This window comes from Gracilinanus agilis, chromosome 6 (genome assembly GCF_016433145.1).
Source record: "Gracilinanus agilis isolate LMUSP501 chromosome 6, AgileGrace, whole genome shotgun sequence".
NCBI classification, from domain to species: Eukaryota; Metazoa; Chordata; class Mammalia; order Didelphimorphia; family Didelphidae; genus Gracilinanus; species Gracilinanus agilis.
This window is the reverse complement of record NC_058135.1, coordinates 86,632,457-86,649,161: the sequence shown is the minus strand read 5'-3', so window position 1 is coordinate 86,649,161 and position 16,705 is coordinate 86,632,457. Positions and strand designations below refer to the sequence as shown.

The following is a 16,705-nucleotide window of genomic DNA, read 5'->3' as shown; positions in this document are numbered from 1 at the left end:
TCTTCCTTCCCTCAATAGAATTTAAGTTCATTGAGAACAGGAACTATTTCACTCCTTTCTGGACCAAATGGCTAATACAGTACCTGATTGATGGGCACATTGTAAATGCTTGTTGATTGCTCTTATTCACTAGTCCCTCATACAGTTAAAACCACATCTCCTTAGGAATGTTTCTTATAATTTCTCAGAATGAATCCTACTTTTATAGACCACCATTCAGTTACTAAATATATGGCTCATTTCTCACCCTTAGGTGATTTTAAGCCTCTTGGTAATTTTCATGAGAAACTACCCCATTTGCTATAATGCATTTCCCATTGACAGTAATGAGAAACCAAGTATTGATTCATTCAGGCCTACAGATGCTCAAAATGTATTTCTCCTAATAGTGATATCATGGAAGAGTGTTTGCTTTGAAGTTCTCTTTATTTATGTAAAAAAAAATGATCTTGGCCAAAATGCTAATATATTGTTTTAGGGAACCTTTCAGTTAAGTGGAATTTTCTTGTTCTTTTATTTGCAAACAACTATCTAAGATAAATGGACTCATTTTCTCTTGTATAAAATGAAGGGTTGCATAAGAACTCTAAATTTGTGAGCTTTCACTGTTACTGAGAATCTTTGAATATCAATCATGACCAATTGTCATGCTATATTCTTTTAAAAAAAATTTATAACTACTCTGAAAAAATTCAAAGTCCAGGTGACACTGATGATGACAACACTATTACCTATTGAACACCCAGAAATACAAAGGCATTTAATTTTTTTTTCCTTAGTAGAGGGTGGGAGAACAGAATTGGCAGTTTCTATGGGGTCAGTATTGATAGAATTTCAGGTTTGGAAGGTATTTCTGAGATTATTTAATCTTAGTGTAATCCTTTATGAGGAGGGGGTCCTTTTTATAGCTAAAGCAGAGAAAAGCTCTAGTAAGAGGGATGCTTAACTACCTTTTGGTCCTATCTTCCACTTTTGAATAACTTTAATTCAATCTGTTATTTCTGCAATTTTCATATGCTTCTAGTTTTGCTGTCTGAGATAAGATGAGACAAGGCCAATTTGCAAGATAAATTCAGATTGAGTGAAAAAAGTGATTTACAATGGAAGGAACTAATTAATTAAATATATTTTTAAATAGTTAAGTATTCTCTTATTTCTCTTTACTTTTAAAAAGCATTTAATTTGCTCTTCATGCTCTTTTAATGAAGAGTCCTTTGAAAAAGAGAATGTAATTCTGAAGAGAGAGATGCAATTTGGCCAAGTAGATGAGTCAAGAAGACCTGGGTTTAGAAACTGTCTCTGACACATACTTGCTCTGTACTCATTGACAAGACATTTAACCTTTAGGCAGTTTTCAAAACTATACATTACTAAAAATTATTGATCTATACTGGTAGAGGCATTTTCCACACCAGGAATGTCCCATAACAAAATCTTAGGTACAGACAAACAAATTAGAGTATGACATGAGCTAATGGCACCAATAGCAGTTGTAAAACAATTTGTTATTTATAGGTACTCCTTTATTCTTCAAAGGATCATATGGTTAATAACCAAAAGGAACTATAAAGTTCATTTAATTCACAAGTGTCAAAGTGATATTCTTTATGTACAAGTCTAATCATGTCCCTCTCCTATTCAGTAAACTCTGTGATTCTCTTTCCTATAATATATGTGAACTCTTTGTGAACTCTTTTTTTAACCTCATATCAAAATGACTTAAAATGAGATAGTTTCCTTATTTCTGCTTTCTATGATAATTTTACTTGTTTCTCATTTTCATATTTCTTTTGTTTATTGTATTTGTACTAGTGATATTCTTTTCATTTTCTTCCCTTTTGTTTAACACCAATTTCTTTTCATTGGTGATTGGGTTCAAGATTTTAAGATATGTTACTTTTGAATTGCATCTTGAGCTCCTTTGCTTTTCAGAATGTTTTTGCATTCCTTCCTGGAATTTTTCTTTGCTGAGAAATAACCTTGTCTTATTCAATTTTCCTTTCTTTTATATTTGAAGATCCTTGGCTTCTTGCAGGATTTGTTGTTTGTCATTGGCATTGTTAAATTTAACCACTATATTTTTAGGCTTGAAGAGATTTTTTTTTTCTGGAAGCAATTTGTGGAGTCTCTCAATTTACATTTTGTTTTCTACATTCAGAAATTCTGCAGTTTTCTTGGAGTATGTCTTGCATTACCTAACTATCTTCATAGTGAATTCCTATAGTTTGCATAGTATTCATTTCTTCTTTTTAACATTTTTGCTCTTTGGTTCTTTTATAATGTTTTTATTTAATCTCAATATTTTTGCATTTCAAAATTTTAATCTCACTTTCTTAGAGAAAATTTCCATTGTATATTCTGTATTCTAATTGATTTATTAAAAATTTTTCATTGAGAACTCATAAATTTTGAACTCTAGTCATTCCTCATGTCTTCTTTTATCTTTTTCATTTATCTTTTGAATCATTGTAAAATTTCTTGTCATTTCATTATGTCTTTGGGAGTGCAAGGATTCCATCAGGCCTTGGCTTACTCATAATATTTGTGAAAAGAGCTTTGGAGATTTAGTGTCTTTCCTTTCTACTGACTCATTGCCTAGCCTTCCTTCTGACATTAAAATTAGATGTATGTACTTGTGCTCTGTTTTGTTTTATTTTGGATAGTTTTCCTTCTTGAAATTTCTGGTGTTTCAAATTTTAAAAATATTTCTCACTACTACTCATTTTCTGATTTTCCTCTCCCTTTACCCTCCCCTACCATCATATCCTTATGTAACTAGTTTATAAAGATACCTCAGTCTCCTCAAACACTGAGGAATTTAGGTTTCACCAGACTGAGACACTAAACTCACTAGCCTAGAGGAAGGATCCAACAGCCTCCATATGGGTTCAGTTCCCTTTTCTTAAAGTTGTACACAGACACATAGTGACTCCTCTAATTTCTATCTTGGTTTCCATTTCCTTTTTTGCTTTAGCTATATGAGTGTTGCCAAAACTAGGTAAACTTTTTTACAGATGTGAGGAGAATGACAATTGTTCTGGATAGAGTCCCTTACCTGGTTCTGAACCTGAGAAGGCAGTACACATTTGTGGGGTGAGAGGCCAGCAGGAGATGGGATATTTTGGCAGTCTTCACTGAATGTGACCCAGCCACAAGCCTATAGTTTGTGTATTCTGTCCAGGCCCCAAAGAGTTGAATTCTCTAGTCTTGATTCAGAAGGGCTTTTATCTTTTATGTATTTCCTTCTTTGTCCTTGGACTCAGCTGTAAATCTCTCATATTTGGTAGACAATTCCTTTTTTTAGAGGGTTAATGAGAAAAAGAGCTATGTAAAAAGTGTTTAATCCACCAGGTGACCACATTCTGTTTATTTTTAAAACTGTTTTTTTTTGTTTTTTTTTTTAGGCAAGGAGGGTCAAGTGCCTTGCCCAGAGTCACACAGCTGGGAAGTGTCTGAGGCCAGATTTGAACCTAGGACTTCCCATCTCTAGGCCTGGCTCTCAATCCACTGAGCTACCCAGCTGTCCCCTATTTTTAAAACTTTTTGTGACCTGACACCAACCTATCTCTCCAGCTTCAGACATAACTCTCTTTCTTGCACTCTGTGGTCTATTGAAACTCATCTTCTTAAACTTAAGATTACAAGAAAAGTATGACAATGAGAAAACATTCCAGAGTTTCTAGGATATTAATAAAGAGTTCCTCAGAAGAAAAATTATATCTCTCAAAAATTTAATAACATAGAAAATGGATCATACCAGTGGCTAGTTTCATAGTTGAGCTTCAGACCCAACTAGGTCCATTGGTGCCTAAATATAGTATGATCCCTGCAATATCCCATTCCAGCTCAAGTAGCTAATAACATAATAACATGGTAAATAATCCTGATGTGCCTGATGTGATCCATTCAATGGTTTTTTATATCTATATCTATCTCTATCTCTATTTCTCTCTCTCTCTCTCTCTCTCTCTCTCTCTCTCTCTGTCTCTGTGTCTCTCTCTGTCTCTCTCTTTCTCTCTCTGTCTCTCTCTCTCTCTTCTCGTCCTAAAATTCCTTTTCCCTTCATCCACATAGAATCTTTATTTGTTGTAAATAAGTTTGCTATAACCCTGCCCTCTCGCTATCTTTTCCCTCATATGCAACTTGGAAATCTGGCTTTACTTGGGCTTTACTTCTGTCTTTTTATTCTTTTTACTTCAAGTTATTATTAATAAATCTCATTAAATATAATACTTGGAGTTATTGTATATTAATTTTTAAGTTTACATTTATGGCTACCACTTTAGGATAGAATTCTCAAAAAAAAAATTGTTTAACCCTTAGAGAAAACAATTCTGGGAGATGGAGTCCAAGGGTTCAGGATTTCTAATTACACCATACATATATATAATTCCTATATGTGACATATATATATATATATATATATAGTGTATTGCTTAATAGCTTCTGATTTTAGAAAAATAAAACCAACAGATGAAAGATGGTGCAAGCATTTCTCCTAAATAAAGAAACGTAAACAACTGAAGGATCTTAAATTTTGTCACTGTGACTCGGTCCCCTGTGTCCATTTCTTTCCTCTTCTAAAAATCTTAGTAATCAGTCTTCATGAGTCACTGTGGCCAAAAATTCATCACTCTGGGCCAGACCTCTTTATAAGACTCTCCCAAGTTAATTGGACTGGTCCTTGGGTGAAAGACACCAGAGTTCATTTCCAGGCTTAACTGGAAGCAGTTCTGGTTTGACAGCATCTGCCAAAAATTATGCCTAATAATCGGCATGGCCTTTGAGAACTCAGGGCCACCTCTACCCTGTAATGAACCAGACAAGGAATTTCCTGGAGGCTAAATGAAGAGATGACATAAAAATCATTTTGTTTTGTTTTGGTTTGGTTTTTTTAAAGACTAATTTCTTTTCAGGTATTTCTCAGTGTTAATCCTGTTGTAGGACTAGAGGGTTGCCTGCTGATCCCTCTAACCCAGATGAAGTTTCATTATAGAAGATGATGGAGGAGTTATTTTATGAACCATGCAACTGAAAAGACTTTGGATATGATGACTTCTGGGCATGATGGTTGTGCACCTTTCCCAGGGAGTGAATGTCCACAGAGTAAATTATGGAGTACTTATAGGCACCCATTTTTCCTTTCAGAAACCATGGGGCATGTTAAATGCACTTATGATGGATAGCAGGGCATACAGAGTTTAAAACCCACATTTTTAAAGTGAGCCTGCTTAACCTTGTACAATACTTTAACATGGCACTTTCGAATTAGAAGCACATAGCAGTAACATTTGTTGCCAACCTAGCTCTATTTATTAACTCGGTGGAGCTATGAGGAGTGTTTGAAAGCCAAGATCTGGTTCTTCATCTTGAAAATCATTTTTGATCTTTCTCATCTGAGGTCTTACATAAGCACTGTTTAAAAAAAAAACTGGACATGCTAATAATCAATCCTATACAAACTGAAAGCTTATGAATTTTTCATGGCGACATTGTAGCTTTAAAGCTAACCGTAAATATTTATAAAGCTCTTCCTTCCAGTACTTCTTAGAAGGAGATCAGGTGCCTAGCGTGGCTAGGAGATAATGGTGTTTTAGCTGATTTTCCTTTGAAATGTAGAAAAGTCTTCAAATTTTCTCACATTATTCTCCTTAATGTACACTAAGAAGGGTAAATATTATGATTTATGGTTAGGATAAATCTTGTAATGGTAAATATTATTGAAAGAACATTTTTCCCATTGGAATGAATAGGAATAAAATATATTAGAGGATTTAAAGTACCTTCTTAAACATATATTATAGATAATGCAGCCTCGTCTTTTTTACCCTCTCTTCTTACTTGTATAATTTTTATCCATGGTTCAGAAAAAGCTGGGCTATCCATAGACTAGTCCTTTTAACAAAAGACAGTTCTCTCTTATAATTAAAAATGATCCAAACTGAAAGGGAAAAAAAAAAGTCCCTTGGACTTATTTATTATTGTATCCTTTAGAAAAGAGTAACATTTCCCTAGGAAGGTTAGTCTTCCCTTGGTAAAAGTAATCCATCTGCAATTTTGATTTGAGATATAACAAGAAGGCAGAAAAGTTGAAGACCTGCAGAATAACTATCATACAAAAGATTGTATCTCTGCCTCTGAAAAGCTTGGGCATTAGCATCTTTCAGAAATGTGTTGTGTTTTTCAGAATTCACTTTGGAATGAATGGCTTTGTCCTGATTAATCCACTCAAAAGTAAAGATCAAACAAGGACACCCCCTATTTTTGAAGTCCAACTCACCAAAGATTTGATTTGTTTCTATGACTCAAGTGTAGAATTCAGGTAAGATGAAATCCTTCCCCACAAAACTACAAATGTCCAGTATTTGGTTGGGAACCGGAAACAGATGAAAGGTAGGCGTATATGTTGAATACAAATCTTGATAAACCTCATTCTAGAATGACTGTTTTCCCTGTCTTGTTGAAATGCAAGTCTTTTTTTTTTTTTAATTAAGTTTTTAATCATGCTCTTCTGGTTCATGTACCAGTCACATCCCAAAGATTTTCCTTTACTTCCTTCTCATTGAATCCTTCCTCAAATTAAAATGTATCTGAGCAAAACAAATCAAGATATTGATCATATTCACAAAATATTCTCCATTCTCCTATATTGCCCATGATCTCAGATGATAGGGAAGAGTTATGCTTCAACAATTCACTGAGGTCACTTTTTGCATTCTATTTGGGCCCCAAAGAGTTGAATTCTGATATCTTTCATTGTTGCTTTCTTTTTGCTGGAGGGAACTTTTTAATCATCTAAAATTTTCACAGGATCATACTTAGAGTTTACAGGGACCTTAGAGTTCCTTAGAGCTAACTGACCTCATTTTTACAGATGAGGAATCTGAGACTTAGAAAGGTTAAATGACTTGCCCAGGGTCACAAAGATAGTGAATGTCTGAGGCTTGATTTGAATTTAGGACTTTTCTGACTCCAAGCCCAGCTATCTATTATCTATGCCACTGAGCTGCCCTGTGATAAGGAACAATTCCTCTAAGTATTATGCCAGTGTTTCATGTAAATGATTGACATATCAGGTGGTCATGATTTATCTATATTCATGATAAAGCTCATAAAGTGTTTTTTTTTCCCTTAAATTTTTCCTTAAATAACAAGACTATGAACTTGCCTGAAGGCAATATATTTTCCTGTAGCTAGGTGGTACATTGAATAAAGCATTAGACCTGGAATCAGGAAGACTCATCTTCCTGAGATCAAATCTGGCCTCAGACACTTACTAGCTGTATGACTCTGGGACTTAATCTTATGTGCCTCAGTTTCCTCATCTGTAAAATGAGCTGGAGAAGGAAATGGCTAACTCAGCCAAAACCCCAAATGGCATCACAAAGAGGCAGACATGACTGAAGTGACTGAATGACAAGTATTTTTTTTTCTCTTTTCTGCAGGAATTCTATGGAAAGCAAACAGAAGATAAGAATGATGGAAGACTTAGATGTATGCTCACCCAAATTTAACTTCTCAAGGGCAGAAAATGAAGTGAAAAAGCAGAAGGACCGAATGTTATGTGATGTGTTAATGGACCAGAATGTGTTACCTGGAATAGGAAACATAATAAAAAATGAAGCCCTCTTTGATAGTGGACTCCACCCAGCTGTTACAGTATGTTTTAAAGAGTATTTTTTTCTATATTTCTCTGTTTGTAGAAATAGTAGGACCTCTTTTTACTGTAGGGCGGTGATGAGCAAACTTTTTAAAGAGGGGCCAAAGGAAAGGAAATGCTCATCTGTCCGTCTGTTTCTAAGGCAACTCTTTCGAAGTTTCATTGTATTGTATCCTACTCGTTGTATTCGTCAGATTAGGAATAATGTCACGAGGCTGGATAGAACATTTCAGGGGGCTGAAGTTTGCCCATCACTGCTGTAGGGGATTAGAGAATAGAACTAACTTTCATCCCACCTACTGTATCATGTAGTTGTTAAGCCATTTTTCAGTCATGTCCAACTCTTTGTTTCTGGCTTTGGGGTTCTCTTGGCAAAGATACTGAAGTGGTTTGCCATTTCTTTCTCCAGTACTCTACCATACCATATCCATGCCAATACCATAATCAGTCTTTTAAAATTTTTGATGTCTCTTGTTTTTACTATATAAACCCCAAACATCCCCCTAATGATCCTTCCCTTGTAAAACAACAACAAAAAAATTCAAATCAGTACTACCAACCATAACACAAGCCATGTCTGACAATAAATATCATATTCCACATCGTTGTCACCCACCTCTGCCAAAGAAGGGAAAGAGGTGCACACCATAGATGTCTTTTTATGTATAATTGTGGTGGGGGGGGGTTAATCCAGAATATAAATTATTCTGTGTAATAATGAACTGTTACCATAGTGTCTTACTTTATATGAGCAGTAACATTCACAGCAACCTCTTTCTTTGTGCTGGGCAAATCTGTGCCTACCACAAAAGATGGGTATGTTTACTTCACTATTTCCAGAATCCATCATTTTGCCTGGGGTGGACCCTGCTTTTACGGATACAGCAGCTTGCAGTAGTGCCCTGCTGTAGTGAATGGTTTCATAAGCAAAGACAGAGAGAAACAGAGAGACGTAGACACAGACCAAAGACCTAGAGGTAGATAAGAGAGAGAGAGAGATGAAAAAGAGAAAGAGAAAAGAAAGAAAGAAAAAAGAAAGAAAAAGATGAGAAAGAGAAGGAGAGAGAGAGACAAGAGAAAGAAGCAAACAAGAAACAGACAAAAAAACAGGGAAAGAGATAGAGCAGAGCTGTTGATCAATCTTTTGATGATATATAGTCATCAGACCTATGGCCAAGTCCTTACTTATACTTTTATAACCTGATAGCAAGGGTTTGTTCCAAGAGCCACCTTTATGTAATGAGAAAACATTGAAATAGGACTGGATTGGATGATGATATATTTAAGTCCATGTTAGAGTTGTTTGGGGAAAAGAAAAACAGCTAATACTTTTTTTTTAATTTTTAGAATCAAAGTATATTCCTTGAAAACAGTTAAACAGAACTGCCTGATAATAAGACTGTGATAGAGTAAGTACCATGTCACAGTCAGTGGTACCATATAAATATGTATCACATCTGGTTACTCTTTAGTCATACCAAGGATTCTTCCCTTATTTTGTGTCATGGACTTTTGGCAGTCTTCTGGATCTTGTGAATCTTGTGGAAAACATAAAGTTACATTGTTGTTGTCGTTTTCCATTCATAATTGAAAGAAATATTAAATTTCAGTTAGATTGTAGAGAAAACAATGATAAATTTTCTTCTATTCAAGTTCACAGATTCCCCATAAATCTTTCTACAGATTCCATGGTCTATGGATCCCAGGTTAAGAACCAACCCTGTGAACTAGACATCTTTCTGGGTCTGACAAGGATGCCTTACTCTCCATGATTTCTATATGTACCCACTTACGCTGATTACACATCGTGATTGTAACTCTTTTTCTGACCCTACTTAGAAATGACCTTGATCCAAAAGGTTTAACAGACATATCATGTATGGGTCAGTAGAAATTCAATTGTACTACTAGGGAAAAGTGAAACAGATCAATAGAATAGAAGATACTAATAGAAGTTAGGAAAATACATCTCTTTTATTGCTCGTGGTATCCTTTAGTGCCCCAAAACAACCAGATTGGTTTATCCCTCATCTGCTGGGCTAGGACAGGGCTGAAGAATATAGCCACAGTCCCCTGGCAGAATCTTCACTGCTACAAGGGGTGGGATATTGTTTTAAAGCTGAGGTTTTTGTTCTCAAGATAGTGATCAAAAAGGAAAAAACAAAAGTCCATAGAAACACTGAGGGAAATGTCTTATCCTATCAGAGATTGTCTCACCTCCAGAATGGAAGAAGAGTCTTGAAATGTTAAAGAACAAAGAGAAAAAGCAACTATAGAAATGCAATGTGAATCTATACTGCCAGTGCTGTTAGAAATAGCAAATAATAAATTAGATTATAAGTACATTAAAAGAAGATTTTAATTCACCTCCCCCACCAAAAAAAGACATCAGAAAACAGCAAAAAACAACTAAACTGCAATGCATCAGAGAACTAACACATCAATAATAACATGAAAAAGCAAAATAGCAAACGTTATTAGATAGGTATTTGCCTCCCATTGCTATTATTAAAGGGGGTAAGATGATAAAATCCAAGAATAAGACTAGAAAGTCAAGAGAATTCTTTTCTTAAATGACAATGATTGGATAGAGAATGGGGATCTAGGTCAAGAAGATGAAACCACATATTAATTTACTATCTCTGAGGTTATTAAAAGAAGAATAACTGGTATGCTTAGATAAATATTTGGAGTATATTTCCCTGAGAAGTTAAAACCAGGCAACATTTCACAAGAAGAAGGAATTTATTGGTCCCTAAGATAAAGAAATCATAAATCTGAATCTCTATGATATATAATTATTCAATTTCATTTATTACAAAGGAAATTATTCATGTTCATTAAGGGAGGCAAATGATCACAGAGTACTGAATAATTCTCCTCTGACTTCTTAGTAACACTAGAGGGAAGAATCCAGAATTTGATCAAGTATCTCTACAAAACTTAAGAGCTTGTATTTAGATCTAGAAATGATGTGTATGATAACCTTCAATATTATGATTTTTTTAAACCCTTACTCCCCATCTTAGAATCAATATTGTGTATTGGTTCTAAGGCAGAAGAGTGGTAAGGGCTAGGCAGTGGGGGTTAAGTGACTTGCCCGAGGTCACACAGCTAGGAAATGTCTTTGAACCCAGGACCTTCCATTTTTAGACCTAGCTCTTAATCCACTGAGCCACTTTGCTGCCCCCAATATTATGATTGAGAGCAAAAGAACGCCTTTCAAAAAATCAACAAAAAATGAAAAAAGTTTTAGAGGGGGGCGACAATGGAAACAAATAAACCTTATTACAAAAAAAAAAGCTCCAGAATTGTAGAACCACACATAATAAACAAAAAGCTCCAAAATTATAGAATAACATATAATAAACAAAAAGCTCCAGAATTGTAGAATAACATAATAATAATACACAAAAAACAATCAACGTGCTATTACTTAAAGTTGAGAAAAAGTTATAGAAGCTTTTAAAAGTAAATAAGGACCTTGAATAAAATAGGAGACAAAATGAGGAATGGACCTGTGATTCCATTAGTACATGGGAATTCCAGGTGAGGGAACTTTCTTCCAAATCAGGTCACCACCTTCTCTTCCCCAGACTGTCTGAGAGCTGGCTGGAGCACCGAGTGGTGATGGGTCTTATGCAGGGTCACACAGCTAGTATGAAGCAAAGTTGGGTCTTAAAGCAAAGTCTTCCTGGTTTTGAGACAGTCTCTCTTAATTAATGAATGTCAAAGAGTTAAGAATTGCAGGTGAGTTTTAGGCAAAGAAACAAAATAATTTAAGGGTGATTGTGAGAACCAAGAGACGAGGTGTCACCAAGGACACTGAAGCTCTTCTGTAGTCTATGTATGCCACATAAACTCAGAATGTGGGGTGAAATGGATGGTGTTTCCTCTGAAACACCCTCAGAAAATACATGCTAAATATTCTTAACTTTTCAATATGCCAAATATACTTAATTCTGAAGTTTTTTTAGGACTTCTATTTTAAAAAAATAATACCCAATCAGGTCTAAGTAAGAATTCTTTCATTAAAAAAAAAAATAACATATTGGTCATAGGATATTGACATTGGAAGGTGTTCATTAAATCCCTTTTTATATAGGTCAGCGAACATCAGCGGAACTATATTGAACACTGTCAGATCACCAAAGACTTAGATTGCATAATTTATATAAGAATACATAAGAATAATATTTTGTCTAGTACTGGCATTTCAGAATATAATGTTTATAAAGTAATACATGACACCAGTCAAGGATAAAGAAAGTATTGGAGTCTGGCTATCTGATTGTTTGCTATATTATATTACAAGCTACACAGATAAATAGGTGTGTGCATGTGTATATATATGTATGTATATATGCATACATATATATGTATATTTTTTCACTCACGTGCATAATCATTTTCCTGATTTGCTTAAAAAATGTTAGACTTATATTTTATTTTTTTCACTTATCACATATTTTTCTCCTTCCCAAATGCCTCCTCTCCCCCAAAAAGGGAAAAAAAAGTAACAAACTTGTAATCGAGTTAAACAAATTCCCAAAATTGCCGTGTCCAAAAATGTGTATCTCTTTCTGTGTATTAATCCATCCCCCCTCTGTCACAAGCAGTCACCTCTATTGTATATCCTACTGATGCATTTTAATTACATTTTCATAATAATGAACTAATGATCAAAATATCCTAAAGCATTTCCCCCCTCATTTTAAGGTTTCTCAGCTAAAAGATGAACAGATACATCACCTTGTGAAAATGATACGTGACTTCACAATCCTTTTTTATAAGGTAAGAGCAAAATATTAGAACCCATCCAAACATTCAACTTTATTTTTTTTTCGCACCAACATGTAAAAGTTATGTGTAGCCATCTAATTGAGAGAGTATAAAGCAGGGCAGCTTTGCTGTTTTAGGGGAAAAAACCAACCTTCCCCTAATTTAGTTTGTGATTGGCCAAATATGGCAAGACTGATGAACCTTCTGCCCAGTTGTCTTCTTTCTTTCCTGTCTTAGGATATTGTGTATTGGTTCCAAAGCAGAAGAGCGGTAAAGGCTAGGCAATGGGAGTTAAGTGACTTGCCCAGGGTCACACAGCTAGGAAGTGTCTGACTTCAGATTTGAATCCAGGACCTCTCCCAACTCTGGACCTGGCTCTCAATCCACTGAGCCACTCCATTGCCCCTCCAATTGCCTTTCAAAGAATCATAGCTATGGAACTAAAAGAGATATTAGAAGTCATCAAATCCAACTCCCTCATTTTACAGAAAGAAACTGAAATGTTATGTGATTTCCCCAGGGTCCTATAGTTAGTAAATGTAAGAGGTACAATTTGAACCCAGTTCTTCCTAAATCCAAATCCTTTGTTTTATCCTCTACTTGCATTTAATATAGAATACACTAGTGTAGGTGATGGGAATGAAAGAGGAGATTACATGATTACATCTTTAGAAAATTAACAAAAATATTTTGCTCTTGGGGTAGTTATGTGCTTCAGTTCTAGAAACGGAGGACCTGGGCTCAAATTCAGACTCAGACACTTCCCAGCTGTGTGAACCTAGACAAGTCACTTAACCCCCATTGTCTAGCCTTACCATGCTTCTGCCTTGGAACTGATATTTAGTATTGGTTCCAAGACAGAAATTAAGGGCTTTAAATTATACATATTATTTATTTATTTTATTAGATATGACTATATATTAAATTATGTACATGTATATATATGTTAATATATTAAATTATATACGTATATATACCTTTAAAATATTTTTAGACTTATCCACCCTCAAGACTATTCAAAAGTATCACAGCGTGTTAGCTTTTCAATAGTGCATCTATGGTGTACTCAATTGTCATGTTTACTATAATAAAAAAGACGGCTTCCGTTGGATTTAGAGCATTTGGCAATTTTTTAGCATAATCAAATGAAAGCTATATATGTATTTCTTGGCTCATTACTAGGTATCCCCAGCGAGGAGCCCTGACTATAGTTTTCTGTTTTACGTGCTCAATTTCTATTTTCATTCGTTCTCCTACAGAGACCGGTTACAGAAGATTTTCCATTTTGTCCATCCTGTAAATTTGAAATTTCAAGACTGTGCCAAATTAATATTAAGTCTGTATGTAATTTTCAGTTAATATATGCTGAACAGTATTTCTAGGTTTCTGCAATTTCATTCCGCTGATTGAAAGCCACAGTGTTCTCTTTAAATAGTCTGTGAGCAGGATTATATCTGACAGAAACTGTCAAAATGTCTTTTGAAATGGCATTGAAATTGTTCAAGTGTTGTACCTAAACAGAATACTTTCTGGAAATGTATTGGACTTTTTTTTAGAGTAAGTGTAAGATGAAAAGGATGATGATAGTATTAATTGCTGCCGACATTTATATAGTATTTTTAATTAACAAAAAGTTTACATACTTACATATATTTATATTGTAATATTATACATTATTACATATAAGTATTTTACTTATATTAATATAGCTTCTTTGAGGTGTACAACAACCCCGTGAGGTAGGGAATAATAATAATGATAATGTTAACAACTGATACTTACGGAGTGATGTAAGATCTTCAGTGTGCTTTGCATCTATTCTTATTTTATTTTAATAATTTTGTGAGATAAGTCCTATTATTATCCCTGTTGATGAGCAGTCAGACAGCTAGCTAAATGTCTGAGGGAGGATTTAAACTTGGGTTTTCTAGACCTCAAGTCCAGTGCTCCTTCCCCGCCTAAATAGTATATTATTATCCCCATTTTATGGATGAGGAAACTGAGGCAGAAAGGAAATAAAGAATTAACTAAAGGTAAATAGCTAGTAAGTTGTAGAGCCACTATTACAAAAATGGATAATACAGAAATGAGTATCAAGTGATAACACAGGTATAACCCAGTGGAATTGCTTGTCAACTCCAGAGGTGGGAGGGAAGAGGGAGGGGAGAGAAAATGAATCATCTAAACACTAAAAAATTTTTAAAAATTAAAAATAAATTTTGAAATTAAATAAAACATTTTTAAAGTAAGTAGTAGAGCCAGAACTCAACCCAGGTGGTCTGAATACAAATCTAATACTCTTCACACTCTAACATAAAATTTAATGCTGGAAGCCAGATCTAGACAGGTCATTGGAATAAAATGCTACCTATGAGATGAAGATGTTTCTGGGTTATTGAAATTCAACTTAAGAGAAGGGTTAGATTTTTCAAAAAGTGACCAGGCATGGAAATTTTTGATACCATTTCATTGCATTTTAAGTAAAATCCCAGACAACTCTTAAATCCCATTATAGATAATAAGGTGAGTTTAAAGCAAAGAACAAGAAATATGAACAAGTTGTAAGATTACGAAGAGATAGATGTTACAGAATCTTGCCAACATTTTTTCCTTAAGATAAAATAAAAATGCAGATCTTTCCAAATTTACTTTAGAACATTGTGGTAACAATGAACAATATGGAAATATGCTCTGTATGATAGTACATGTATAGCCCAGATCAAATTGCTTACCATCTCCAGGAAGGGAAGAGAGGATGACCCTTTGGATCTTTTAACTTTAGAAAACTTATGTAGAAAATTGTTATTACAGTTTATTGGAAAAATAGAATATCTTTACCAAAAGAAATTGTGAATAATTTTGAAGATTTTAAATTTGATTCCTTGGTAACATAACATAAAATCATGTAATTGTTTTGTTTTAAGTGCCGCAAAACAGGCGCAGCTCTTTATAGACACTATAAAGTGTACAAACGTTCTGACTGTGGTCAGTGCAGTAACAAGATAACTGTGTGTCGCTTGGGGGAGAATAACAGAATGACCTATTTCTGTCCTCGGTGTCAAAAGGAAAATCCTCATTCTATAGATATAAGGTAAGATAGTCACCTTCTATACAGCTTTCTGATAATCCTGGCTCCCAGGAATGCCAAGAGGATTAATAAGGAGCTACATCTAATGTTGTCTAGTCCATTGTGAAGAAATCAACCATTGAATATGTTTTAAGTTCCTTTTATCTGCCAGGTCCAGTGATAGGCACTGGAGCTCCCAAGACACAAATGAAACAGTCTCTGCCCTCAAGGACCTTATAATCTAACAGAGAAAATGCCATGTACACATACAGGTTTAATACCTACAAAGTAGACACAAAATTAACCATAGAGGGGAAGGCATTAGCAGCTAGGGGATCAGGGAAGTTGTTCCTTGAGAAAGAGAAAGTAACATCATTGTAAAGTCTGAAGAATATTTCTCCTGGAGGTTTTGTGGTCCAAATTCCTGTCCTAGATGTCCGGTCTTCAGTTAAATTACATCCACATCATGAGACAGCTATCAAGAAATCTTGCTAGCACTATCATTTTGGAATTTGTAAAGGATGGATTAAAGAGAGGAGAGTTTGAATACAGGAGAGTATTACAAGAATTTAGATGAAACCCTGTGAAAAGGACCTGAATAAAGGATGGTACTTGGAGTCTGAGTGGAGGGAAGAAGAAGGATATAAGAGATGTTAAAGAGAGAGAATTTGTGAAAGTGAAGGATGAGTTTGTAAATTTGGGTGGCCAGAAAATTGGTGGTAACTGATAGAAATAGTGAAGTTAGGGGGAAGTACAGGTTAAAAGGGGAGACAGTGTTAGGGACATTTTGAACTGAAAGAAATGAGAGCTAGATAGGATATGTATTTGGGAGTTAACTGAATAGTACCGATGGGTATTTCCAGAACCGATGATTAAATCAGTCAGTCACTAAGCACTTATTAAGCATTGCATACCCCCCACAATTGTGAGAAAGGGATAGAATCTGGGGGTTATCTATTGCGTATGGGACAAGATACAAATGTTGATCCTCCAATGGTGACCAAGAAGACTTGGTCTAACAGATAGGAAGATACTCCACAGAAAATGTCATGAAAACCCCAAGAAGAGAAAGCATCTAGCAAAAGGAATATTTGATACTGTTGACCATTGGAAAAGGTTATTGGATTTAGCAAAAAAAGAGGGGACCTTGGGAGAAGGCAATTTCTGTCTAGTCACAGAAAAAAAAAAGACAGACT

The 16,705-nt window shown here is 34.9% G+C and overlaps 1 protein-coding gene across 1 annotated transcript in view; it reads left to right on the top strand.

Annotated features, from left to right (window-relative positions):
• NEIL3 (nei like DNA glycosylase 3) overlaps positions 1-16,705 on the top strand; it is a 56,922-nt gene that overhangs the window by 27,886 nt on the left and 12,331 nt on the right. The window contains exons 3-6 of the mRNA XM_044681663.1: positions 6,188-6,322; positions 7,446-7,659; positions 12,380-12,454; positions 15,367-15,533. Coding sequence (XP_044537598.1) covers positions 6,188-6,322; positions 7,446-7,659; positions 12,380-12,454; positions 15,367-15,533 — 591 coding nt within the window. The remainder of the gene's footprint in view (positions 1-6,187; positions 6,323-7,445; positions 7,660-12,379; positions 12,455-15,366; positions 15,534-16,705) is intronic.